Source organism: Salvelinus sp. IW2-2015, linkage group LG9, assembly GCF_002910315.2.
Source record: "Salvelinus sp. IW2-2015 linkage group LG9, ASM291031v2, whole genome shotgun sequence".
In the NCBI taxonomy this organism is placed as follows: domain Eukaryota; kingdom Metazoa; phylum Chordata; class Actinopteri; order Salmoniformes; family Salmonidae; genus Salvelinus; species Salvelinus sp. IW2-2015.
In genome coordinates, this window is record NC_036849.1 from 13,256,691 (window position 1) to 13,284,129 (window position 27,439).

Below are 27,439 nucleotides of genomic sequence, written 5' to 3' on the forward strand. Positions count from 1 at the left end.
GAAGGGTAGCCTACCGCTGAGTGTCACATTGACATGTTTAATTAAAAGCCACGTAGGCTATTTCAGGAGGGACTTATTGTGTCACCTCTTAAAATGGTGCATTAGCTTAAATACTTATGTGGCACTAATGATGGATCAGGTGATCACGGGTTTTCTTCTTCAGCTTGAGCTTGCAGGCACCATTAGGGGCTCCTGAGTGGTGCAGCAGTCTAAGGCATTTCATCTCAGTCCTAAAGGTGTTACAACAGACCCTGGTTCGATTCCAGGCTGTATCACAACCGGCCTTGATTGGGAGTCCCGTAGAGCTGGCATTGAAACAGAATGCAGTGAGGTTGTTTCACAGCACATATTTCATGCTCCCTCTGAAGTAATGCGCTGACCCTTGAGAAGTTTACTGGTCAACCCCTACAGTCTACTCAGACACTCAGATAAAGTGCATGCCACAGGGAGCAGGTCATGGAAAGTCTTGAGTTTGACTAAGTGCTACTCATGACACATGCTTGCTTGAACATTTGCAATGCTCTAAAAGGCTTGGTGTTTGATTAGGAGAGGAAGTTTAAGAAAGCTGTTCGAGTCCCCTTCGACACAGACATGCAGTCCACTTTTCCTCACCCAACCCACATAAACAGCGTCCCCTGTTGGCGCGTGCGTGCAGTGACGGGTGAGAGTTGGAAGTTGAGAGGTCGTAGTATGAGGTAAAAAGGTAGCTAGCTGGTGCTGCGACAGCTGCAAAGCTTGCATCCATCTCGCGCTGTTAACTTTCATAAATGCAAGTTTTATAACCAATAATAATAGTTTTGCTTCTACTTAGCATGTGTTTACTACAACCAGGCGTCAGAAAAATAGTTTTCGCTTCAGCAACTGGTTTTATGCTTGCTAACGCTAGCTATCTAGCTGGCTAGTATGTCGCAACCAAGTTGTTGACATTTCTTCTGGCCGCACCCGACTGGTGCTCATTGTAGCGAATTTGGTGTGAAGAACATTCAGGTGGGTGGCAATTTTTTTGTGTTTTATGGTTACATTTCTCACAATACTCTGATATTGAGTGAAACTTTGTTGTACGAAACAGTTTGCAAATCAGTGTTGTCAAGCCAACTCTTGCCAACATTAGTTAGTTAGGCTAGCTAGCTAACAGGCTAGCTGTAATGGACTGGCTGAGCTAGCTAACTAATTTAGCGTGTTAGCTAAGCAGCTAAAAGAAAAGCAGACGCGTATACTTTACTTAGATTACATTTCAGGTAAAGTATTGTTTTGTTTTTTGGACAAACAAACTAGCTAACAATTGGCTATGTTTACATCTGATACTATCTCACAGGACACATTGTAATTTATGCAGGGATGCAGAACTAACGTTACCTAACAATTAGCTATGTTTACAGCTGACACTTTCACAGGAACACACATTGTAATTTGTGCAGGGGTGTAGAACTAAGTATTCCATGTGAAGGTGGAGAAATAGGCTTCATTGCAACCAGTAGCTAGAAAGGATTTATCCAGTATTGTATCCAATAATCTCTGTCTTTGAGTTTAAATAAAGGTGTGCTGTTAGATTGCGAAAATGACTTGGCTCATGATGATCAAATTAAGTCTACTAGCTATCCTTTTTTTGTTTCGTTTTTTTGTTTAGACTAAATCATCAACCGAATTAAACTGCTTTCTCTCTGTCAGTATGAGTTTTTCACAGTGATTAAGCAGACCCCATGAATAAACTCACATGCCCTCTGTCACCAATGCAAATCCTCAGTGGTGATGTCCATTATCAAGCATTTCTAGGCCTATTCACTCTTAATGGTATTTTTGAAGAACTTTCAGGTTGTTATCCATGCACATTCAAAGTACACACACACGTTCTTCACAAGGTGTTTCTTTCAGGAGGAGGGAAGGCAGTGTTTTATGTGGGCCTCTGTGGGCACGGTATCCTGGCCAACTTCCCTGACCCTGATAAGAGCCCTAGCTGAATGGTTTACCTCCCAGATATAAAATCATCACTACTCTGGCACCATTGTGCTATTCAAGTCCAATCAGTGTGTCTATTGCCCTGACTTCGATGCCCTACTGAGGTGGAATAGCCCATGTGATGCAATTCAAGTGCAATGGACATTGTACTGTGATACATGGATAATGCCACACTTGTAACTACTGGTTAATAATTGGGCCACAGTTAGGCCTAGTTAATGTTGTTGAGATCTTCTCAGTTCATTTTGAAAGTAGGCTGACCTTAGTCTACTGTATGAACACTGACTAGATCTACAGGCAGTGCAGGGCTTGAAATTCAGGTACATTTCTCAGTGGCAAAACGGGCCAGTGCCAACTGAAAGCTACTGCCTGGAATAAAATAAAGAAATATATATATATATATAATACTGGCCTTTGCCAAGATCTCACAAAGCGGATAATAATTTAATTACAATGTGTCATATTTATGTTGATTGTTTGGAGGGGGAAAATAAATAAAACCTGTGCAATCTAAAAAAGGGTGTTCATTTTAGTCATTAAACTTCTTGACGCACGGATCCCTTTAGCGGGATCATTTTCATCATCAACTGCTGAATTGCAGAACGCCAAATAAATAAATAAATGCTAAAAAAATGTATATTCAAGAAATCACAAGTGCAATATAGCAAAACACAGCTTAGCTTGTTGTTAATCCACCTGTCGTGTCAGATTTTGAAAATATGCTTTACAGCGAAAGCAATCCAAGCGTTTGTGTGAGTTTATCGATCACTGGACAAAACATAAGATCACCTAGCAGCAATGTAGTTTGGTCAGAAAAGCAATCAAATTAATCGCTTACCTTTGATGATCTTCAGATGTTTGCACTCACGAGACTCGCAGTTACACAATAAATGTTCCTTTTGTTTGATAAAGATTATTTTTATATAAAAAAACTCAATTTGTTTGGTGCGTTATGTTCAGTATTCCACAGCCTTAGGCAGGTCATCAAGGCTTGACGAAAATTCCAAATAGTATCCGTAAAGTTCGTGGAAACATGTCAAATGTTTTTAATAATCAATCCTCAGGTTGTTTTTAACATAAACCATCGATAATATTTCAACTAGACTAAACTATTCAATACTGGAGAGAAAGAAAATGTCTAGCTACCAGTGTTGCGCGCATGAACTAATGGAAGGACATCGGCCATCCACTGACGCGATTTGATAAATCTCGCTCATTTTTTCAGAATAAAAGCTTGAGACTATGTCTAAAGACTGTTCACACCCTGAGGAAGCCACATGAAAAGGAATCTGGTTGATATCCCTTTAAATGGACGAAAGGCAGGCAATGGAACAGTGATTTTTCAAAATAAGAGTCACTTCTGGGTTGGATTTCCTCAGGTTTTCGCCTGCCAAATCAGTTCTGTTATACTCACAGACACTATTTTAACAGTTTTGGAAACTTTAGAGTGGTTTCTATCCAAATCTACCAGTTGTATGCATATCATATATTCTGGGCCCGAGATGCAGGCAGTTTAATTTGGGCATGCATTTCATCCAAAATTCCGAATGCTGCCCCCTACCCTAGAGAACTTAACTGGGAATATTGAAGACTCTTATTAAAAGGAACCACCAGCTTTCATATGTTCTGAGCAAGGAACTTAAACGTTAGATTTTTTACATGGCACGTATTGCACTTTTACTTTCTTCAACACTGTTTTTGCGTTATTTAAACAATTGTACATGTTTCATTATTTATTTGAGACTAAATTTATTTTATTTATGTATTATATTAAGTTAAAATGTGTTCATTCAGTATTGTTGTAATTGTCATTATTACAAATATGTATAAAAATCGGCTGATTTAATCGGTATCATTTTATTTTTTTTGGTCCTCCAATAATCGGTATCGGCATTGAAAAATCATAATCGGTCAACCTCTAGCCTGAATGCCAAGCGTCACGTCTGGAGGAAACCTGCCACCATCCCTACGGTGAAGCATGGTTGTGGCAGCAGTGGGGATGGTGGCATGCTGTGGGGATGTATTTCACCAGCAGGAACGGGGAGACTAGTCAGGATCGAGGGAAAGATGAACGGAGCAAAGTACAGAAAGATCCTTGACGATAACCTGCTCAGGACCTCAGACTGGGGCAACGGTTCATCTTCCAACAGGACAACGACCCTAAGCACACAGCCAAGACAACGCAGGAGTGGCTTCGGGACAAGTCTCTGATTGTCCTTGAGTGGCCCAGCCAGAGCCCGGACTTGAACCCGATCAAATATCCTCTGGAGAGACCTGAAAATAGCTGTACAGCAACGCTCCCCATCCAACCTGACAGAGCTTGAGAGGATCTGCAGAGAAGAATGGGAGAAACTCTCCAAATACAGGTGTGTCAAGCTTGTAGCGTCATACCAAAGAAGACTCGAGGCTGTAATCACTGCCAAAGGTGCTTCAACAGAGTAATGAGGAAAGGGTCTGAATTCTTATTTTGTTTTTCTTGGTTGTAAATTATTTTGCTTTGTCATGGGGTTTTCTGTGTAGATTGATTGGGGGGGGGTGTGCAATTTAATCAATTTTAGAATAAGGCTGTAATGTAACAACGTGAGAAGTCCAAGGGTCTGAATAGTTAACGAATGCACTGTATTTCAATGATATAGAAATTATCATTTTATTGGTCGTATATATGGTTAGTGTGTGTGTATATATGGTTAGCAGATGTTAATGCGACTGTAGAGAAATGCTTGTGCTTCTAGTTCCGACAGTGCAGTAATATCTAACAATTCCACAACTACCTAATACACACATCTACGTAAGGGATGGAATAAGAATATGTACATATAAATATATGGACGATCAATGACAGAGCAGCATAGGCAAGATGGTATATAAAACAATATATACATATGAGATGAGTAATGCAAGATACGTAAAACGTTAGTAAAGTGACTAGAGATCCATTTATTGAAGTGGCCAATGATTTAGAGTCTGTATGTAGGCAGCAGCTTCTCTGTGTTAGTGATGGCTGTTTAACATTCTGATGGCCTTGAGATAGAAGCTGTTTTTCAGTCTCGGTTCCAGCTTTGATGCACCTGTACTGACCTCACCTTCTGAATGTTAGGGTTGAACAGGCAGTGGCTTGGGTGGTTGTCGTTGATCTTTTTGGCCTTCCTGTGACATCAGGTGATGTGGGTGTCCTGGAGGGCAGGTAGTTTGCCCCCGGTGATGCAATGTGCCGACCGCACCACCCTCTGGAGAGCCTTGCAGTTGTGGGCGGTGCAGTTGCCGTACCAGGCGGTGATACAGCCCTACAGAATGCTCTCAATTGTGCATCTGTAAAAGTTTGAGGGTTTTAGGTGACGACAAATTTCCTCAGCCTCCTGAGGTTGAAGAGGCGCTATTGCGCCTTCATCAAACTGTGTCTCTGCTGTCCCGTCGATGTGGATAGGTGGGTGCTCCCGCTGCTGTTTCCTGAAGTCCACAATCATCTCCTTTGTTTTGTTGACGTTGAGCGAGAGGTTGTTTTCCTGACACCACACTCCGAGTGCCCTCACCACCTCCCTCTAGACTGTCTCGCCGTTGTTGGTAATCAAGCCCACTACTGTTGTGTCGTCTTCAAACTTGATTGAATTGGAGGCGTGCATGGCCACGCAGTCATGGGTGAACAGGGAGTACAGGAGGGGGTGGCTGAGCACGCACCCTGGTGGGGCCCCTGTGTTGAGGATCAGAGACGTGGTGATGTTGTTTCCTACCTTCACCACCTGGGGATGGCCTGTCAAAGTCCAGGACCCAATTGCACAGGGGCAGAGTTCAGACCCAGGGCCTCAAGCTTAATGATGAGCTTTGAGGGAACTATGGTGTTGAATGCTGAGCTGTAGTCAATGAACAGCATTCTTACATAGTTATTACTTTTTTCCAGATGGGATAGGGCAGTGTGATGGCGATTGCATCGTCTGTGGACCTGTTGGGGCGGTATGCAAATTGGAGTGGGACTAGGTGGAGGTGATATGATCCTTGACTATTCTCTCAAAGCACTTCATGATGACAGAAGTGAGTGCTACAGGGGCGATAGTCATTTAGTTCAGTTCTTTTTGCCCTCTTGGGTACAGGAACAATGTTGAATAGTTCTAGTCACGGGTACATCCTGTTTGAGTTTCTGCCTATAGGACGGTAGGAGCATTTGACGAAGGGAGGGCGGGGGAGGGCCGTGTTTGCATCGCGGAAGTTAGAGTAGCAGTGATCCAGTGTATTTTTCGTACAAGTGCTGCAATCAATATGGTGATAGAATTTAAGTAGCCTTGTTCTCAAATTTGCTCATGTTCATTCAATTGAGTTTTTTGTTTAGCTACCGTCTAATTTTTGAATTATCATGAGCGTTATGAACTATCATGTGCGTAGTGATGCACCAAATCTTTAGTACATTTTTATAGGATAAGCATTAGGGTTGCACAATTTGGGAAATATTCAGAGGTGGAAACTTTCTGTGGGAATTAACGGGAATATATGGGAATTAATATTAATACCATTTAAATATAGATGTTTTTTGCATTGGATATATTTACCATATCATATGGCGACAAACATAAACCTTTTACCTTATCATAAGTAGACATAATTAAATCCTTCCAATAGAAATAAAAAAAAACGATTTAGTTATGAATTGAACATTAATTAAATGAGTTGACTCTTCACGTGATGATTTCACTGAATAAAAGAAAGGGAATAATGAATGATCCCCAATGAGCCATCGCATCTCCAAAAAACGTTTTCAACATATGTCTGTAAAATGATAGTCTAGAAATAAAAGCTTTGGTTGTCTTCCTCTCAGGCTTCCATGTCTTCTCCCTCATCAGTCTGAGGCCTCATCTTCACTGTCACTTTCCAACCTTGTTGAGGATGGCTCGTTGTCAGGCTCAAAAAGCCACACATTTGCCTGGATGGCCACCAATTTTTCAACCCTTGTATTGGTCAGCCTGGTGTGTGTGTGTGTTCCCAAACACGGGCCAGTTGTGCTCTGAGGTGGCTGATGCTGGTGGGATTTGGAGGATGATGGAGGCAACCGGGGAAAGAGCCTCAGATCCACAAAGTCCCTTCCAACAGGTGGCTGATGCAATATGGCAGTCATGTTAACATATCTCATCTCCATCCCAAAGCCCTTGCTTGGAAGTGTACTTCGCTAGAATGCCAAGAACCTTGCCCTCATCCAGGCCAAGGTGGCGAGACATGGTAGTGATGACACCATAGGCCTTGTTGAGCTCTGCACCAGACATATGCTCTTGCCAGGATACTTGGGGTCAGACATGTACGCTTCAGGCAGAAGTCTTCATGCTTTTTGATGTATTTCAGAACTGCAGTTTCCTCTGCTTGGAGCAACAGTGAAGTGGGCAGGGCAGTATGGATTTCTTGGGTCAGACAGGATGGCATTGTCTCCCTCAATCCGTGCAATGGCTACTGCTATAGGTTTCAGGAGTTTCAGGCTGCTTACCACTCCCTCCCAAAATAGATCATCCAGGAGGATCCTCTTGATGGGGCTGTCCATATCGACCGACTGTGATATGGCCATTTCTTGGAGAGACTCCTTCCCCTCCAGGAGAATGTCAAACATGATGACAACACCACCTCATCGGGTGTTGCTGGGCAGCTTCAATGTGGTGATCTTATTCTGCTCACTTTGCTTGGTGAGGTAGATTGCTGCAATAACTTGAGGACCCTTCACATACCTAACCATTTCCTTGGCTCTTGTAGTGTATCCATTGTTTTCAGTGCCATGATGTCGTTGAGGAGCAGATTCAATGCATGAGCAGCACAGCCAATGGGTGTGATGTGAGGGTAGGACTCCTCCACTTTAGACCAAGCAGCCTGCATGTTCACAGCATTGTCTGTCAACAGTGCAAATACCTTCTGTGGCCCAAGGTCATTGATGGCTGCCTTCAGCTCATCTGCAATGTACAGACCGGTGTGTCTGTTGTCCCTTGTCTGTGCTCTTGTAGAATAGTGGTTGAGGGTGGAGATGATGTAGTTAATTATTCCTTGCCCACAAACATTCGACCACCCATCAGAGATGACTGCAATACAGTCTGCTTTCTCTATGATTTGCTTGACCTTCACTTGAATTCTGTTGAACTCTGCATCCAGCAAATTAGTAGATAAAGCATGTCTGGTTGGAGGGATGTATGCGGGGCAAAGAACATTCAGAAATCTCTTCCAATAAACATTGCCTGTGAGCATCAGAGGTGAACCATTTGCGTACACAGCTCAAGCAAGACATTAATCAGCATTTCTCTGACTACGTTCCTCCATTGAGTCAAAAAAACTTCTAATTTCAGGAGGACCATGAACTGTTGCTATCGATAAGGTGTCTGATTCATCATTTTCACCTCGAATAGAAGAAGAGGGACTTTTGTCACAGGTTGTGAGCGCTGAGGGAACTTTATGCACTTGGCCAGATTCTGCATCTTTGTTGCATTCTTCACATATGATTTGGCACAGTATTTGCAAATGTACACCGCTTTTCGTTCTACATTAGCTGCAATGAAATCTCTCCACACATCAGATATTACCCGTGGCATTTTCCTGTAAAGATTGGGGGGAAATGTAGGGGGAAAAACCTAATACAATTCCATGTACAGGTAAACAGTTAGGTAGTTAGATGTTTTAAAATGAAACGTGTATGGAAACAGGTGAATTAACACTCCTCAGTTAGCAGGCTCAAGCAAGCTAAAACCCACATGGTAGCAAAAACTAACTAGCAGAAATGGTTAACAAGTTGGAAATGATTTAACACACTTTGCAGTAGGCTACTATTTACTAGTTAACAAAAAATCATGTATGTCATATAAAATATATTCACCCCACCCAGTATTGTAATCAAAACTTACAGAAAGAATGAAGTCCTTGGCTCAGACAGTGTAGTAGTGTGGGCTCAATAGCATCTCATTAGTGTGCGAGATCTTGAGAATCAGATGTACATGTGATGGAAGAATGCACTGTGCATGCAGAGGGTTGCAATTCCATTGACTTGGGGACAGTTTAACCAAAATATGCCACAAGACCTAGAATTGCATTATTCTTATACCACAAAAAAAGGTTCACTGTTATAAGCAATTTTTTTTAATGAATTTAGCAAAATTCCCCCAAAAATTTGACCCTTTGCAACCCTAGTAAGCATTAGAATAAGCCACCTCGGTATTTGTAACCATATTTGATCATATATCTCTAGGAGCTAATTCGTTGTCAGTATTGTGGAATAATTCTGTTAATGTAAGATTTTTGAATGGAGAAAGCTGACCCAAGGGCAGTGCTGCCTTTTTGATTCAATCAGTATCGACACATGCCTCAACGACGCAATGAGAGAACGTTCTCTTTAGGTGGTGTTCTGGGATTCATGTTACATCTTTGACGGTTGTAGGAAAGATGCATCGTTAAAACACTCGTAAGCCTAAATTCCATTGCTATCGGGAAACCAGGCCCTGGAGGGTTTCCAAAACCTCCCCGGGCCAGCGGGCAGCCCTGTATGTTGATTCCTGCTGTGTATTGATCATTAGCACAACTAAGCCTTTCACTCTCCCTGACCTTTATCGGAGATCCAATGGAAACAAGTCATTAAAGTGTTTGTTTTCTTCTCCCCCCACTGACTAACCCTTCACTCCCTGCAAACTGCACAGCTCATCAGACTGCAGCAATTAGCTGTGAGCATAGTGGTGATGGAACCCAGGGGTAGAAGTCCTCTGTTTTTCCACTGCAACTGTTCAGCTAGACTAACTCACTAGTTCAGTTAGGGGCCCCTGTGGCTCAGTTGGTAGAGCATGGCACTTGCAATGCCACAGTTCGATTCCCACGGGACCAGTACGAAAAATGTATGCACTCACTACTATAAGTCGCTCTGAATAGAAGTATGCCAAATTACTAAAAATGGAAGAAATTAAATGTAATTACTTAGGCTATGGTTTAGAGAGCAGAGAACCAAGAATGGGCAAGACATGGTTGAGCTCTCATTTCCATTTGCTCTATGGTGATATCTGGTCTAGACTCAGACTGGAATGCAATACCATTGCCAGAGTATGCAGGGTCAGACTAACAGCAAATATTCTGCATTGCAGTTAGGCAAGATCATATTTTAGGCAATGCTCTGTGGACATTGCTATGGTGATTTGAATAAACATTTCATCAAACCTCATCTTATGATTTTATTACAGGTTGTCTTCAGGTCCTTTATTTTAAGACTGACCTTTTTATCAGATTTTAAAAGGCCTTAAAAGCAGGGTAGGTAGCCTATACAATTTGATAGTATTGTCTAACTAGTGTTTCCCCTATGTATTTTTTTTAATGACTAAAATCAGATAAAGTATGTATAACATTTTATGGAGCAATATATTTTTTTATAATATAGTCTTTGAACTAACAATCACAAAAATAAAAACTAGACAGTCAAGTAGAATCTAATATTCCAAAAATGTCATGGCATGGGGTCCCCATTTTTTATTTTTGTGAAAACGTTTGAGTCACTCTGATGACAATGTGTAGAATTACAGGAAACTAGCATTAAAGAGCTGAACACTATGTTATTTTGTTGCTCATTAGAAAAACCATATTTCAGTCTTGGTGTGTTTCCTGACCGATTCTGCTTTTGGTTTATTATATTAATTATATTTGTCCCCCATGAGACACTGAAGCCTATTTCACTTCCTCAAAATCCCCAGAATGAAACCAAGATGACTCAAGACATCTAATAAATGTTTATTTTTGCTGAGGATGTTTTAGTTGTGCAATTTTACATCTAACTAAAGTGTTTGGCGCTGTATTTCTCAAGTAAAAAAAAAAAAAAAAAGTGTTGTCTTATGTAAACAAAGTCTGAGCTGCTGGTCAGGTCTGTCTCATTGTCTATGCTATTGGATAGAGTGCAATCACTGCAGCTGTTCACCCAATGTTAGTGGGCAAATGGACATCGTCAAATCAAAACCCAACCTTCATTTACCTGTTGTGACGCACGGATGTGCCAAACTCCATTTCAGACAAAATGAACCTATTTACACTTTGTAGTCAATGTCGACACTAGAATAACTGTTTTCAATAGGCCGTTTTCAAAGGGATTCATTGCTTTTTAAAGGCACTCTCTTTTTAAAACTGTAAAATGTTTTCTCCACCCCATGGCAAAATGTGTAGGATTGTAGGAAATTTGATTTAACTCGCATTGTATTGGTTGCATACACACATTTAGATGTTATTGAGGGTGTAGCGAAATGCTTGTGTGTTCTAGCTCCAACAGTGCTACAATAGACACATGTTAAAAACAAAAGAATGGAATTAATAAATATTAGGTTGAGCAATGTTAGAGAGTCCGGAGTATAAATATACAGTGCATTTGGAAAGTATTCAGACTCCTTCACTTTTCCACATTTTGTTACTTTAGCCTTTTCTAAAAATGATAATTTCCCCCCCTCAACACAATACCCCATAATGACAAAGCAAAAAAAAATATTTTTGCACATTTATTAAAAACGTAACTGATATGAAATTCACATAAGTATTCAAGCCCTTTACTCAGTACTTTGTTAAAGCTCCTTTTGGCAGCGATTCTTCTCTGCAGATCCCTTCAAGCTCTGTCAGGTTGGATGGGCAGCGTAGCTGCACAGCTATTTTCAGGTTTCTCCAGAGATGTTCAATCGGGTTCAAGTCCGGGCTCTGGCTAGGCCACTTTCAGAGCCTTGTCCCAAAGCCACTCCTGTGTTGTCTTGGCTGTGTGCTTAGGGTTGTTGTCCTGTTGGAAGGTGAACCGTCACCCCAGTCTGAGGTCCTGAGCAGGTTTTTCTCAAGGAACTTTCTGTATTTTGCTCCGTTCATCGTTCCCTCGATCCTGACTAGTCTCCCAGTCCCTGCTGCTGAAAAACAAACCCACAGCATGATGTCAATTGGTCTGAATACTTTCCAAATGCACTGTACATATGAAGTCAAATCTAATTTTATTGGTCACATACACATGGTTAGCAGATGTTATTTGCGAGTGTAGCGAAATGCTTGTAAGGACTAGAAGCGAGGCAGCCCTCTGTCGGGTCCATCAAGTGGGTAAAACAGTATGTAAACATTTATTTTAAGTGACCAGTGTTCCATGACTACGTACATAGGGCAGCAGCCTCTAAGGTACATGGAAGAGTAACCGGGTGGTAGCCGTCTAGTGACAGTGACCTAAAGTTCATGGCATTGTACTGGGCAGGGGCTGGCTAGTGGTGTCTCTTTAACAGACTGATGGCCTTGACATATAAGCTGTTTTACAGTCTCTCGGGACCAGCTTTGATGCACCTGTACTTACCTCGCCTTCTTGATGGTAGCAGGTTGAACAGGCCATGGCTGAGGTCCTTGATGACCTTCTTGGCCTTCCTGTGACACTGGGTGCTGTAGATGCAGGCAGTGAGCCCCCGGTGACGTGTTGGACAGACCGTACCACCCTCTGGAGAGCCCTACGGTTGTAGGCGGTGCAGTTGATGTACCAGGCGGTGATACAGCAGGACCAGATGCTCTCAATGGCGCATCTGTGAAAGTTTGAGGGTCTTATGGGCCCAAACAAATTTCTTCATCCTCCTGAGGTTGAAGAGGCGCTGTTTCACCTACACCACACACACTGTCTGTGTGGGTGGACCATTTCAGATTGTCAGTGACGTGCACACTGATGAGCCTTTCACCTTCTCCACTGCGGCCCCGTTAATGTGGATTGGGAAGCGTAACTGTGAAATTTTATTTTCACCCATGTCAAAACATGTAGAATTGCAGAAAATGTCAATTCAAAACGGCAACATTTTCTCTCTGCGACCTCTAAAGCCGTGCCCCACGCTAAGTTTGCCACAGCTGCTGAAAAAATTATAGGAAAAACACTGAACTAGAGCTGGGACAATAAACCAAAAATTTCTGACGTTGCCTTCCTCTTACCAATGCAATTTTGCTGACATCGGTGATTAGGTGACACAATGTTCCTGCTGATTTTGGGGTTTAAAAAACATTTTGGCCAACAGTAATGTGCAGAATTTGTATTTTTTTAAATATTTTATTTAACCTTTTATTTAACTAGGCAAGTCATTTCCTGCAATGAAAGTGTATGCCTTGTCCCTTTTTCGCTTCACTCCTGCTCCCCCCTTTTGCACACTGAGTAAAGCAAGCATACTGACAGTGAGCGAAAGTTTTTAAAACTGTTGGAGTTGAGTCTCTGCTTTATGTGAGTATAACAATTATTTCTTAACTGTCAATATAGAGGAAATGGCACCACAAACAGAGAATGTAATTGAGATGAAGCGCCAAAGGAGAGCAGAGGGCATTTGCGATGAATACCACAAATAGCCTATATTGGCCTACAAAAGGGATGCTTTTGTAGGCCAATATAGTTTACTGTTAGATCAATTCCATGGCTAAATAGCAACAATATCATATTCAGAGTTTGCAATCTAGCTAATGTGTTTTGAGTTCCCACTTCCTCTGGTGGTAAATTATGTGTAAAATAGCCTGGGCCAATATGTAGAAAAAACATGCAGGCAAATTAATCTCTCAAGGGATCAGGATCCTATTTTGACATAAATGTCCATTGTGCATTCCCTGAACATGCTAAATGAAATAGCTGACTTCTTTCATGTGTTACTTGGCACTGGAAAAAGTCAGTCTCAAGCCCTCCCGCTTAGCTACCTTGCTTCGAAGTATAGACATTTGATACCTGAATCACTGAATGAGGGAATTATTTTATAAGACTTTTTGGTTAGTCTGTTACAGCATAATATCTCCAGGAGAGCTACTGGATATGTAATTTTTTGTTGTTGCTGAATAAGCAAATCAGTCGATTGAAATAAATGTAATTAGGCCCTAATCTATGGATTTCACATGATTGGGCAGGGACGCAGCCAATCAGTTTCCCCCCCCCACCACAAAAGTGCCTTTAAATTGAACCTTTATTTAACTAGGCAAGTCAGTTAAAAACAAATTCTTATTTACAATGACGGTGTACACTGACCAAACCCGGGCGACGCTGGGCCAATTGTGCGCCGCCCTATGGGACTCCCAATCACGGCTGGTTGTGTTACAGCCTTGATTCGAACCAGGGTGTGTCTAGTGACTCCTCTACCATTTGAGATGCAGTGCCTTAGACCCAAGTGGCGCAGACAGAAATACTCCACTTTTCACCTCTCATCCTCAGAGGACCCTAAAGGTGTGTCCTCCCCACTTCCTGTGTGTGCTCTTAAGCGTGTGTGTTGGGAGTAAGTTGTGGGAGAGAGCAGTAACAGGGGAGGTGTAATTGTGCTGAGCCAGGGTGTTCCTCACCTCTGCCACGCTTCATGTTAAAAAACAACTTTTAAACCCCAATCCTGGCTTTGTATGACACACACCTGAGTTTTTAGTGCACCAGTCTATCATCCACTTTGCATGCTGCTGCTGTGAGAGCTGCTGTGTCATGCTGTTGCTATGCATGGTGGTAATGACAAGAGGGGGGTTGGGACTGGGAGACTTGTGCAATAACAGCGGTAATTGAGGTGGAGGAGTGTGAACCAGAGGTGAAACACCTGCTTGGTTGAGCAGAGGCTTATACTTTTATCCAAAGCACATGCGTAGCATCCCAATTTTTAGGCCTGTAGCTGACACGAACAGTAGTTCTGGGAAAGTTTGTCCCACCTGTTGGGTTTCAAATAAAATTATTTGTCACATGTGCTGAATACAACAGGTGTACAACACCTTACTGTAAAATGCTTACTTACAAGCCCTTAACCAACAATGCAGTTTTGAGAAAATAGAGTTAATAAAATATTTACTAAATAAATAAATGAAGTTAGACAATAAAATAACAATCATGAGGCTATATACAGCGGGTACTGGTACAGAGTCAATGTGTGGGGGTACAGGTTAGTTGAGGTCATTTTTACATGTAAGTAGGGGTAACGTGACTATGAATAGATAATAAACAGTGAGTAGCAGCAGTGTAGTGGGCTTTTTTTATGGTGGTTTTGGAGCAGTGGCTTCTTCCTTGCTGAGCGGCCTTTCAGGTTATGTCGCTATATGACTCCTTTTACTGTGGATATAGATACATTTCTGCGTGTTTTCTCCAGCATCTTCACAAGGTCCTTTGCTGTTGTTCTGAGATTGATTTGCACTTTTCGCACCAAAGTACGTTCATCTCTAGGAGACAGAACGCATCTCCTTCCTGAGCGGTATGACGGCTGCGTCGGTCCCATGGTGTTTATACTTGCGTACTCATTGTTTGTACAGATGAACGTAGTACCTTCAGGCGTTTTGGAAATTGCTCCCAAGGATGAACCAGACTTGTGGAGGTCTACAATCTTTTTTCTGAGGTCTTGGCTGATTTCGTTTGATTTTCCCATGATGTCAAGGAGAGGCACTGAGTTTGAAGGTAGGCCTTGAAATACAGTGGGGCAAAAAAGTATTTAGTCAGCCACCAAATGTGCAAGTTCTCCCACTTTAAAAGATGAGAGAGGCCTGTAATTTTCATCCTATGTACACTTCAACTATGACAGACAAAATGAGAAAAAGAATTCCAGAAAACACATTGTAGGATTTTTTATGAATTTATTGCAAATTATGGTGGAAAATAAGTATTTGGTCAATAACAAAAGTTTAACTCAATACTTTGTTATATACCCTTTGTTGGCAATGACAGAGGTCAAACGTTTTCTGTAAGTCTTCACAAGGTTTTCACACACTGTTGCTGGTATTTTGGCCCATTCCTCCATGCAGATCTCTCTTAGAGCAGTGATGTTTTGGGGCTGTTGCTGGGCAACACGGACTTTCAACTCGCTCCAAAGAATTTCTATGGGGTTGAGATCTGGAGACTGGCTAGGCCACTCCAGGACCTTGAAATGCTTCTTACGAAGCCACTATTTCGTTGCCCGGCGGTGTGTTTGGGATCATTGTCATGCTGAAAGACCCAGCCACGTTTCATCTTCAATGCCCTTGCTATGGAAGGAGGTTTTCACTCAAAATCTCACAATACATGGCCCCATTCATCTTTCCTTTACACGGATCAGTTGTCCTGGTCCCCTTGCAGAAAAACAGACCCAAAGCATGATGTTTCCACCCCCATGCTTCACAGTAGGTATGGTGTTCTTTGGATGCAACTCAGCATTCTTTGTCCTCCAAACACGGACGAGTTGAGTTTTTACCAAAAAGTTTATTTTGGTTTCATCTGACCATATGACATTCTCCCAATCTTCTTCTGGATCATCCAAATGCTCTCTAGCAAACTTCAGACGGGCCTGGACATGTACTGGCTTAAGCAGGGGACAAGTCTGGCACTGCAGGATTTGAGTCCCTCGGGGCGTAGTGTGTTACTGATGGTAGGCTTTGTTACTTTGGTCCTAGCTCTCTGCAGGTCATTCACTAGGGTCTCCCCGTGTGGTTCTGGGATTTTTGCTCACCGTTCTTGTGATCATTTTGACCCCACGGGGTGAGACCTTGCGTGGAGCCCCAGATTGAGGGAGATTATCAGTGGTCTTGTATGTCTTCCATTTCCTAATAATTGCCCCACAGTTGATTTCTTCAAACCAAGCTGCTTACCTATTGCAGATTCAGTCTTTCCAGCCTGGCAGGTCTACAATTTTGTTTCTGGTGTCCTTTGACAGCTCTTTGGTCTTGGCCATAGTGGAGTTTGGAGTGTGACTGTTTGAGGTTGTGGACAGGTGTCTTTATACTGATAACAAGTTCAAACAGGTGCCATTAATACAGGTAACGAGTGGAGGACAGAGGAGCCTCTTAAAGAAGAAGTTACAGGTTTGTGAGAGCCAGAAATCTTGCTTGTTTGTTGGTGACCAAAATATATTTTTCCACCATCATTTGCAAATAAATTCATTAAAAATCCTACAATGTGATTTTCGGGGATTTTTCCTCATTTTTGTCTGTCTAGTTGAAGTGTACTGGATGATGAAAATTACATGCCTCATCTTTTTAAGTGGGAGAACTTGCACAATTGGTGGCTGACTAAATACTTTTTTGCCCCACTGTACATCCACAGGTACACCTCCAATTGACTCAAATGATGTCAATTAGCCTATCAGAAGCTTCTAAAGCCATGACATCATTTTCTGGAATTTTCCAAGCTGTTTAAAGGCACAGTCAACTTAGTGTATGTACATTTCTGACCCACTGGAATTGTGATACAGTGAAATAATCTGTAAACAATTGTTGGAAAAATTACTTGTCATGCACAAAGTAGATGCCCCATAAACCTAAATCTGATACACTCCACTCAGCAACTGATTTCTATCAACACTAGTAGACAAAGGGGCAAGACTAGATATCATCTGGAGATTTTCCGTCAGTCTCATTACTGGGTTTTGAATTTCTGCGTGTTTATGTTACAGTATGTCTGTTATGTTATACTGATTTTATAATAAAGACCACCGACTGTAAAACAGCAGTAGCTTTTAAAAGAAAGTGGAATATGATGCCAGTATTGAGTGGGCTCCAGATAACATCATTCTCACAAGCATGATCCAACAAAAGCGACAACTCTAGTAGGCTGGTTTATATGCAAATATATTTAGGCTATTCAGTGAAAATGTGAAATATTCAGGTCTAAGATGAGGTTGTCGGCGAGCTGCATAAAATCCAGTTCCCTGATCACAGCATTTTAGCAGTAAGAAACCCCTGGCTCCGACCCCTATTTACATTCCACAATAGGAATGTCTTCCTTGGTTTTTCCACTGTTTGTGTGGAAATGTAGGAAGATCCACAGAACATGAGGGTTTGCTATTGATGAGGACATAACTCCATTTTGTCTTACGTTAGACTGGTTCATGATTAATCCAATCCTTCCTCAGTACGCCCAAACTTGTAGTTCCACATCAACATAGGATTTTGGCAGGATTGATTAGCCTACTCTGGAAGTGTTTATCCTACGTATCTCCTTCATGATCAGTTTAATACTGTACTGAACTAACAAGTTGTCTTCACTGATGCATAAGGAGAGTCCAAATATAAATATGAAGTCATCTCTCTCCTTCCCAGGTATGGCGGTGTCTGTGCGTGGGCTGTACTTTGTGGTGACCCTGTTTCTGGGCAGTTTCTTTGGCAGCATCTTCATGCTGGGCCCTGTGCTACCTCTAATGCTGGTGTCACCCTCCTGGTACCGCTGGATCACAGACCGTATTGTGGCCACCTGGCTCACCCTGCCCGTGGTGAGTCATCTTACCCCTTATCTGTCTCTCTGTGTTCCTTATGTCTGCATCCACTTGTGTCTCTTATCACCTTTGTTTGACAACTGTGGTTAACTGTTTCGCCTTTTTGGTTTTGACCTAACATTCTTTGATCTCTTGTCTTGATGTTTGTTCTTTGATCTCTCACTGACTTTGTTTTGTACTATTCTTGGTGTCTGTGTTTTGGAACCAAATTAAATGAGTCTTCCTGTTCCTCCGTACCTCCCGCCCCCTCCCTACCCCTGTGCAGGCCCTGCTGGAGCTGGTGTTTGGGGTGAAGGTGGTGATCACGGGTGATGGCTTCATCCCAGGGGAGCGCAGTGTGATCATCATGAACCACCGGACGCGTCTCGACTGGATGTTCCTGTGGTGTTGCCTGCTGAGGTACAGCTACCTGCGACTGGAGAAAATCTGCCTCAAGGCCGCCCTCAAAGTTGTGCCAGGCTTCGGTGGGTGTAGGCAACACACATACAACTCAGCATGGGTTACACAGTGAAAAAAATGTATACACACGACTGTAAGTTGCTTTGGATAAAAGAGTGCTAAATGGCATTAATCTGGTTAATTTGCATCAGGCTGGGCCATGCAGGTGGCCTGCTTCATCTTCATCAAGCGTCGGTGGGAGGAGGACCGCAGCCACATGGAGAACATGCTAGAGTACTTCTGTGACATCAGAGAGCCCCTGCAGCTCCTCCTCTTCCCTGAGGGCACTGACCTCACCGGTAACAGCTTTCAGTGACAACAGTCACTTAGCCAACCAGGGCAAATTCTTATTTACAATAACGGCCTGGCAAAAGGCCTCCTTCGGGGAAGGGGGCTGGGATTAAAAATATAAATATAGGACAAAACACACATCATGACAAGCGACAACACTACATAATTGGTGATGTTTGGTATATGACCAATGTTCTCTCACTTTTACAGTAGTGTGCTAAACCCTATCCAAGAAATGTAATTTATGACAGTCAATTATCCTAGATGCTAACAATATTATTGAGCCTACTTCTCATTTTCTGTTTTTCTCTCTCCTGCAGACTACACTAGAGCAAGAAGTGATGACTTTGCGGAAAAGAACGGCCTGCCTAAGTTTGAGTATGTGCTGCACCCCCGCACCACTGGATTCACCTTCATCGTGGACACTCTCCGCAAAGGTCAGGGGTTAACTTTTTCTATATTTACTGTCATTTTTTACCCATGTTGCTGTAACATATAGTAAAGTGAAACCAAGGGTGTTTTACTGGCTGTTTGTATTGTAATCATCTGTCATCACTTGTTATGACAACAGTTAGCCTATGTCAAATGACTCAAGCGTGAAGGAATTATAACAAGCTACATCAGTGTTACCTGTTTTTCTTTAGGAATCTCAGACTAGTACTTCATCAACACTGTGACACATTACAGCACCCCAAGGCATCTCATATTGCCCTGTGAGCTAATCCTGGCAGCCTTCCATCAGTCTTAAATACCGCCGCCTGCGGCGCTTAGCTGGGCACTAACTCACCAAGCAGGTGTTCTGAACCACAGTGATGTCATCGGACTTAGCCCTGTTCCCTCACCTCTGGTGATTGACATGTTATCTAGGTGGTCTTTGTCTGAGTGCGCTGTGCCCCTGGCCTATTTATATCCACTGACTCTCATACAGTACAGTAGGGAGTCGGTGGGAGCTCAGGGCTGGCAGGTGTCGTGTCATCCTCCCAGGCTGATATTTCACTCAGGTCCCGGCTCATTGTGTGGTATGGGAGTGGGGCTGCAGGCTTATTTAAGAGACAGGAATGATATAGTGCTCAGTGTGGGAGGCAAGCATGTCCGCAATATACTTAGTTAGTTACATTTGACTCAAGGATATGGATCTTCTGCATCAGCATCTACACAAACCCCACGGTTAAAATAAAGATGCACGTCGGTCATGCATACCTCCCCTCCTTTACAGGAGACAACCTGGATGCCGTCCATGACATCACCGTGGCCTACCCCAAGAACATCCCTCAGACGGAGCGCCACCTGATCCTGGGGCAGTTCCCCCGGGAGATCCACTTCCATGTGCGCCGCTACGAGGCCTCCGCCCTGCCCACATCCCCTTCCGCCCTGCAGGCCTGGACTCAGGAGCGCTGGGCAGAGAAGGAGGTACGCCTGAGGGACTTCTACGCCGCTGAGCCCCGGGGATTCGACAGGGAGGGCATGTGCCGCGTGCCCCCTTGTAAGACGGAGCTCCGCGTGGCTCTGATCAAGGCAGCATCTCTGTTCTACTGGAGCTCTTTCATAGCCTTGTCCTTCGCAGGCCTCTGGCTCTGGGCCCCGCTCCGTCTGTACTTCTTAGTGATGATGGGCGTCTACTTCGGCCAGCAGAAGCTGATAGGAGGGCTAGAACTACTGGAGCTGGCCTGTCATCGCTACTGGAAGTCTGTGACTAGGGACGAGAAGGAAAAGATGGTGGACGGGAAGAAGGAGTGATGAGGAAGGGACGGCAGGAGGCTAACGTTTCTGCAGTGTTCAGTGGGGATGCTAGGCCTGAGTCCACAGTTGGGCTTGGAGCATATGCTGGAGGGTCATGGGCAATCTCCCTCGCTTCACAGGGAGTAAAGGGTGAACCGGCAGGCAATGTGCATGGCTTCTAGGGTGAGCTAACCTCAGGGCTGAGGATGCAGAAAAAAAACACAGGAAAGAATGAATGTTGTTCTTCTTGCTGGCTTGCTGGAGTCATAGTAGCTCATCACAGCCATTATGCTGTAAAACCTTCATGTGTCTGACTGTCTAGCACCTTTGCTGTCTACAATTAAGAGGACTATCATTGGTCATCCTTTTTGTTCTTATGTTTATATTTCGTATCGTGCTAGAACCAGTGTCCATACATGTGTATGGGTTTCATATACAGAATATAATGTCTTAGCCATGTGTTTTAAATTGATTTTATTATTGTTTTGCGTGTTTCCTTGGTTATGTATTTATTTATTTTAAGTGATGGAACAGAGCCATATACATAGCACTCATACATTAGATGTGTGTATGCTGTGATTATTTTAGTCCATATTTTAACCGTTATTGTTCTGTGTTTAGCCAATGTAGGTTATCCGTTAGTCTAGCCAAATGAATCACTGTTTTCCGCAAGCAATCATTAGCCAACAAAAAATGATTACCGGTAGAAATGAATGTTATCTGTCCAAGCGATGAGTCAGTTATACACTTAGTGTAGAATGGTTTACTGGCGTTGAATCTGAACACTCTTAAGACATTAAGGTCACTGTCATGCCATTTACATTAAAGGTGCAATATGCAGAAATTGCTTTGCCATTCCCTGGTTGCTAAAATTCTAATAGTTTGCCAAATTTCAGTTTGTGACAAAGCAATGTATAGTGTAGCATATCATTGTACCATCTGAACTGCAGTGAAATATATTTTCAATAACCAAAAATATTGTATTTTCAGCTGTTTTGAAGCTGGTGTACAAAACCGAAAGTAAAAGATGCAAAAACAAAACTTAATGGGAAGCATAGAAATAGTGCATATAGAACAGATCTACTGCTTCTTAGACTTGCTTTCAATGATAAAGACAGATCTATAACTCACATTTCTATGTGAATTTGGTCAGGTTGCCCAAAAAGTTACATATTGCAGCTTTAAGCCTTTATAAGTTAAGCTGTTTTCATTGTTTAACTCTTGATAAACCTGATGATTTTTGTATGCATGCTGGAAAAAATTGCTTTTGCAGGAGGAAATCCAAAGGCAAGAATTGGCCATGTGATATAAGAAGGAACCAAACAGAATGTAGTAATCTGCCATAACTGGGCAGGGCATTTTCACCACGCGTTGCTGACAAAGGTGCTGCGGACTGCAGCAAGACTATCGTGCACTCTGGATGGAATGGGTGACGATTTAGGATTTGAGATCTGTGACTGAGCACATACAAAATCAGCTTAGTTTTCTGCTCTTTTTCGGAACCAACCGAAAGAGGGTCGAAGAATGTCATTGGGCAACACCACACCACAGCATCCACAGAGGACCAGACTTGGAGTGGAAAACTGGTCTTGAAGTCACCCTAATCCAAAAAAGCCTCATGCCCACCTCTCTCTCTCCCTGGGGAACTGGCATCAATGTTCTCGGTGTGCTAAACTCAATTTAGCGAATGACAACTGAGAAAGCTCTACTGGTTGTGCCAGGGGGAAAAAAACATATTTAAATGAGAGCATCAGATTGGGCAGTGCTCTGTCCACTAGTACCTAGCCACTGCTCTCAATGCCACCTCTAACCTTGCCATATATAGAGTTGAACGGTTTCTCGCACAATCCAGAACCGTTTTTATCAATGACACTGTGCACTGTTTGATCTACCGACCACCTCAATGCTGCAGGTCAAATGATCATTTTTGTAAGAGAAGTGTCCTACGTACCAAGTCATAGATGGTTGTCTGTTTTTGTTTCTTGAAATACGAGGCCCTGTTCAAGTGTAGGGGCTGGTTACTGTGATTAGGCTGTGTTAACAATTCTCATCAGCATGTTAATGGTTTACCAAATTACTAATCATCTCTATTACTAGAATCTTTGAACCAGCTAGAATTTCCACAATTCTCCCATCTTTCTCATCTATTGTCTTTGTTTCCCTATTTCTAGCTTTCTTGGTTGCTCAAAATTCTCTGTTGTGTTTTCTGTTTTTGTTCTTGTCCATAAGGCTCAACTGCTGATGCTGGACTCCTTTACAATCACTGTCCTCAGGTAAATCTTTACTGGCCACTGTTATCAGTTATCACGCTGTTCAATAAAAATATAATTTCAACCCATGCAGATGCTCTGCGTGACTCTAAGAAATGTGTAATGTCAAATTATTTCTTCACTGGTTTGCTGCCTGGATGCTGACCCAACATTGTCAGCTCACCACTGTGAGTGGTCCAGATATTCAACCTAACTTTTAAAATGTGCATACAAAATTGTTCTAATTTTGCCAACCTGCACAACCTTTAGAATCTCATAGTTGTGGACTCCTGGAGCGTTCTTACTAAACATTGCAGTGAATGAATCAACAAGACCCTACACGCTCATGTTACACAACAGCGAGCCATGGTGAGCTCATGCCATAGACCGTATATATAAATACACACACCACCGCAGTCTGCTGCAGTGCCGACAGACAGAGGGCAAGAGATTTGAAGGTGAAGCGGTGTTGCTGTGGCAACTAATGTTGACTCCACCATTCCCTAGCAACGTGATGCAGAATGATGTCAATGGAAAGTACGCTATTATTTTCTCTACTGCTAACGGAATGATGCCAGTTTGTGTGTGTGTGTGTGTGTGTGCATGTGCACGTCGGTTGGGTCTATGAGCTTTGTCTCCAAGCATGAGTCTGCTCTGATTTTAAATCCCAGCTCATTAATACTGGTGGTTGAGAGGGAGGGAGTGATGCTGACATCTTTGTGGAAAATGCAGGTATAGACACCAGGTTTACACAGGACTTTTTAAAATAGTCACCCCAGGGACTATTAATCACAGGGCAATTATGGATATGGGTTGAATTATTCTGTCAGTTTGTCCTATATTGAATACATCATTTAAACAATCACAGTGTAGGTTGGGGAAAGTATGTGAACACCTAGGCTAATGACTTCTCCAAAAGCTAATTGGAGTCAGTTAACCTGGAGTCCAATCAAATCAATGAGATGAGTTTGGGGATGTTGGTTAGAGCTGCCTTGCCCTATAAAAAACACTCACAAAATGTGAGTTTGCTATTCACAAGAAGCATTGCCTGATGTGAACCATGCATCAAACAAAAGAGATCTCAGAAGACCTAAGATTAAGAATTCTTGACTTGCATAAAGCTGGAAAGGGTTACAAAAGTATCTCTAAAAGCCTTGATGTTCATCAGTCCACAGTAAGACAAATTGTTTATAAATGGAGAAAGTTCAGCACTGTTGCTTCTCCCTGGGAGTGGCCGTCCTGCAAAGATGACTGCAAGAGCACAGCGCAGAATGCTCAATGAGGTTAAGAATAATCCTAGAGTGTCAGCTAGACTTACAGAAATCTTTGGAACATGCTAACCTCTCGTTTGACGAGTCTACGATACATAAAACACTAAACAAGAATGGTGTTCATGGGAGGACACCACGGAAGAAGCCACTGCTGTCAAAAAAAAACATTGCATGTCTGAAGTTTGCAAAAGTGCACCTGGATGTTCCACAGCGCTGCTGGCAAAATATTCTGTGGACAGTTTTTTGAAAGGAACACAACACTGGAGAAAAAAAGTCACAGCACACCAACATCAAAACCTCATCCCAACTGTAATGTATGGTGGAAGGGAGCATCATGGTTTGGGGCTGCTTTGCTGCCTCATGGCCAAGACAGCTTACTCTCATTGACGGAAAAATGAATTCTCAAGTTTATCAAGACATTTTGCAGGAGAATGTTAGGCTATCTGTCTGCCAATTGAAGCTCAACAGAAGTTGGGTCATGCAACAGGACAATGACCCAAACACAAAAGTAAATCAACAACAGAAAGGCTTCAACAGAAGAAAATACATTTTCTGGAGTGGCCCAGTCAGAGTCCTGACCTCAACCCGATTGAGATGCTGTGGCATGACCTCGAGAGCAGTTCACACCAGACATTCCAAGAATATTGCTGAACTGAAACCGTTTTGTAAAGAGGAATTGTCCAAAATTCCTCCTGGCCGTTGTGCAGGTCTGATCCGCAACTACAGAAATCGTTTGGTTGAGGTTATTGCTGCCAAAGGAGGGTCAACCAGTTATTAAATCCAAGGGTTCACATACTTTTCCCACCCTGCACTGTGAATGTTTACATAATGTGTTCAATGAAGACATGAAAACGTATAATTGTGTGTTGTTAGTTTAAGCAGACTGTGTCTACTGTTGTGACCTAGATGAAGATCAGATCAAACTTTATGACCAGTTTATACAGAAGTCCAGGTATTTCCAAAGGTTTCACATACTTTTTCTTGCCACTGTATACATGAACGGTGCTTCCCAACATATACAGTTCCCAGTGTATTAACTTATATTATATTGCGTGCAGAGTAATAGGAAGTGTAATTAACCTAAGATGACTTCGATGGCCAAGTCTACTGAAAGAGATCTAAGTATGGCTTAGGGTGGGTGTGACTGCATGGGGGGACAACACAGCTAGGGAAAAGAATCCCCAATACAATGCATATTGGGGACCAGAAACTTGTTTGTTGATCTTTCTGTTTTTTTCTACCTTGACTATTGGTGGAGTTGTTGAGTACCAGACCTAATCATGTTGATCTTTTAATCCACCCTCTTTTAACCTCCTGACCCGTATCCTCTTTAGTTCAATCAGCTGAGATGCAGCACCTTACAAGTACACTACCCCACCTAGTTCTAACAAAATGGACCACCTATTCTATCCTGCCAAACCTTTGTAGTTAATCAAGATGTGTGAGAGCCTGCCTAGTAAGTGTTGGTTAGCACTCTGTTCCTTCCTTGAGTGATTCCAGACCCCTGCTGATTCTACCATCCATGACACCCACAGACAAAGATGGCTTCCAACAGGATCAACTCTAAAAATAACCCCCATGCTTAGCTCTAATATTTATGGGTGGATTAGGAATGCTTTGTCACTGCCTTTTTTTAATAAGCCAATTTTACACACCACCAAACCCCTTTAGTGGGGATATGTGGTGGCCTGTGTTGAGTCACAAAAGTGCTTGTGGTTGTGTTGTCTGGTCACATAGCTGTGCCTGTTTGTCTCCTTATCTGGGTTGACTGGGGGTCCCCATTCTCTCACACTTTCCACTCCTCTCTGTATCCACTTTGAAGTTATCCACTATCAGTTTGTTGTGAGAGTTGGTATTGTTTTCTATTCATTTTGTGTTGTTAATTCCCACTGTCCCCTAATGGAGAGCATATTCCCTGTATTTTAAAGTGTGCTGAACATGAGTAAAAAAAAAAAAGTTAAATACATTCTTTAGACAAGACAGGTGAAAGTGGCAAAGTGTGTGTCTCCTGTGTAGGCTATGCACCAACACAGTGTGATTAACCCTCCGCCGTTGCTGTTATTTTTAGTCTACACAAAACTATTGAAAAGATATTGGCTGTGTTCGAGAGCATCAAAAACGTGATGTATCATGGGTAAATTGTGACTTACCTACAAATAAAATGGAGTAGTTATTTATGATGCTTGGGGATTTGTAGATCAGTCAGTCTCAACTCGCCTTTAAATTTGGCCATTGTTGAACGTGCCGACTGTCCATAGGATTACCATCGCAGCACACAGTATGTCATTTGTATTCGGTTGCCATCTAGTGATCTAAAGCTCAAATTGCACCAAACAACAATTGGAAACTTACTTTCAGCAAGAATACACACTTTATTCAGAAATCAACACTAGAGAGGAAAAATTGCCAAAGCAGACTAATGGGAAAAAGAGATGATCTTGCTCTTTCTTTTTTAACCTCATATCAAGAAAAACATCTGAATAATAATTACTAAGAATAAAAATACAATGATAACCATTAGTAAAATTATAACATGAAATAATGATTTGATATTGTGTCAAATCAATCTATTGCATATTGTCCTGGGCAGGGGTTGGAAACAGAGCATACAGTGTGACTGAAAACACCGCTCCCTTCATTCCAATTGGCTGGAATCATCAGAGTTTGGGAGGAAGAGCAACAGTTCATGTAAAGGCCAGCCCAGCAGGCCAACAGTCTTTGGGCATGTTACTGCCCTGCTCAGCTCCACATGTACAAAGAGGCAACAGGCTGCTTGCATTCCTCACTCACACAGAGGGACTTGTGGGGATGTGCATGGTGACAAGCATCCAGAATGGTAGAGATCGAGGATAAACACAGTACACACAGCACTGGGAGGAAGTTATAGAGACTCTAGCTATAAAGTTGACAACATATCCAGAGTGAGTGAACATATCTACTACTTATCATTAGGACCGGTACGATACCAGTATCGCGATACTCGTTAGGATGGTGGCAAGGGGAAAAAACACGAAGCAAATTTAACTTCTTTAGGAAAACAGCCTTAATTGTGGAAACAAACATTATGTTGTCATCCAGAGTCACATTGATTTATTTCCCAAGCTAAAGCACATATTTTCGTGTGATACTTGTATCGTCCCGGCCCTATTAATCATGAATGTGAGCGTCTCGTATGTAAATATGAGTGTGTGTGTCTTGCAGTGTTTTGTAGTTGTGTTCAAAATCCTGTCTGTGAGTGTGCATGGAGTCCATAGCTATGTGAAAGCGGGCCCCCATCAATGTCTCTAGGTGACAGGAGGTGGTCTTTGGAGGAGGGGTTTAGAAGATGCCAACACAGCATCAAGAGATCCAACCAATCAGGAGAGGTCAAAAAGTCATA

At 42.5% G+C, this 27,439-nt stretch overlaps 1 protein-coding gene across 1 annotated transcript; it reads left to right on the forward strand.

Annotated features, from left to right (window-relative positions):
• The first annotated feature begins 662 nt into the window (after window positions 1-662).
• On the forward strand, window positions 663-21,054 carry lclat1 (lysocardiolipin acyltransferase 1). Its single transcript, XM_023994276.2, has 6 exons — window positions 663-987; window positions 17,920-18,089; window positions 18,358-18,556; window positions 18,683-18,829; window positions 19,142-19,258; window positions 20,038-21,054. Exons 2-6 carry the CDS (start codon window positions 17,922-17,924, stop codon window positions 20,556-20,558), a joined length of 1,152 nt encoding a protein of 383 aa, XP_023850044.1. The 5' UTR covers window positions 663-987; window positions 17,920-17,921; the 3' UTR covers window positions 20,559-21,054.
• Window positions 21,055-27,439: the final 6,385 nt, after the last annotated feature.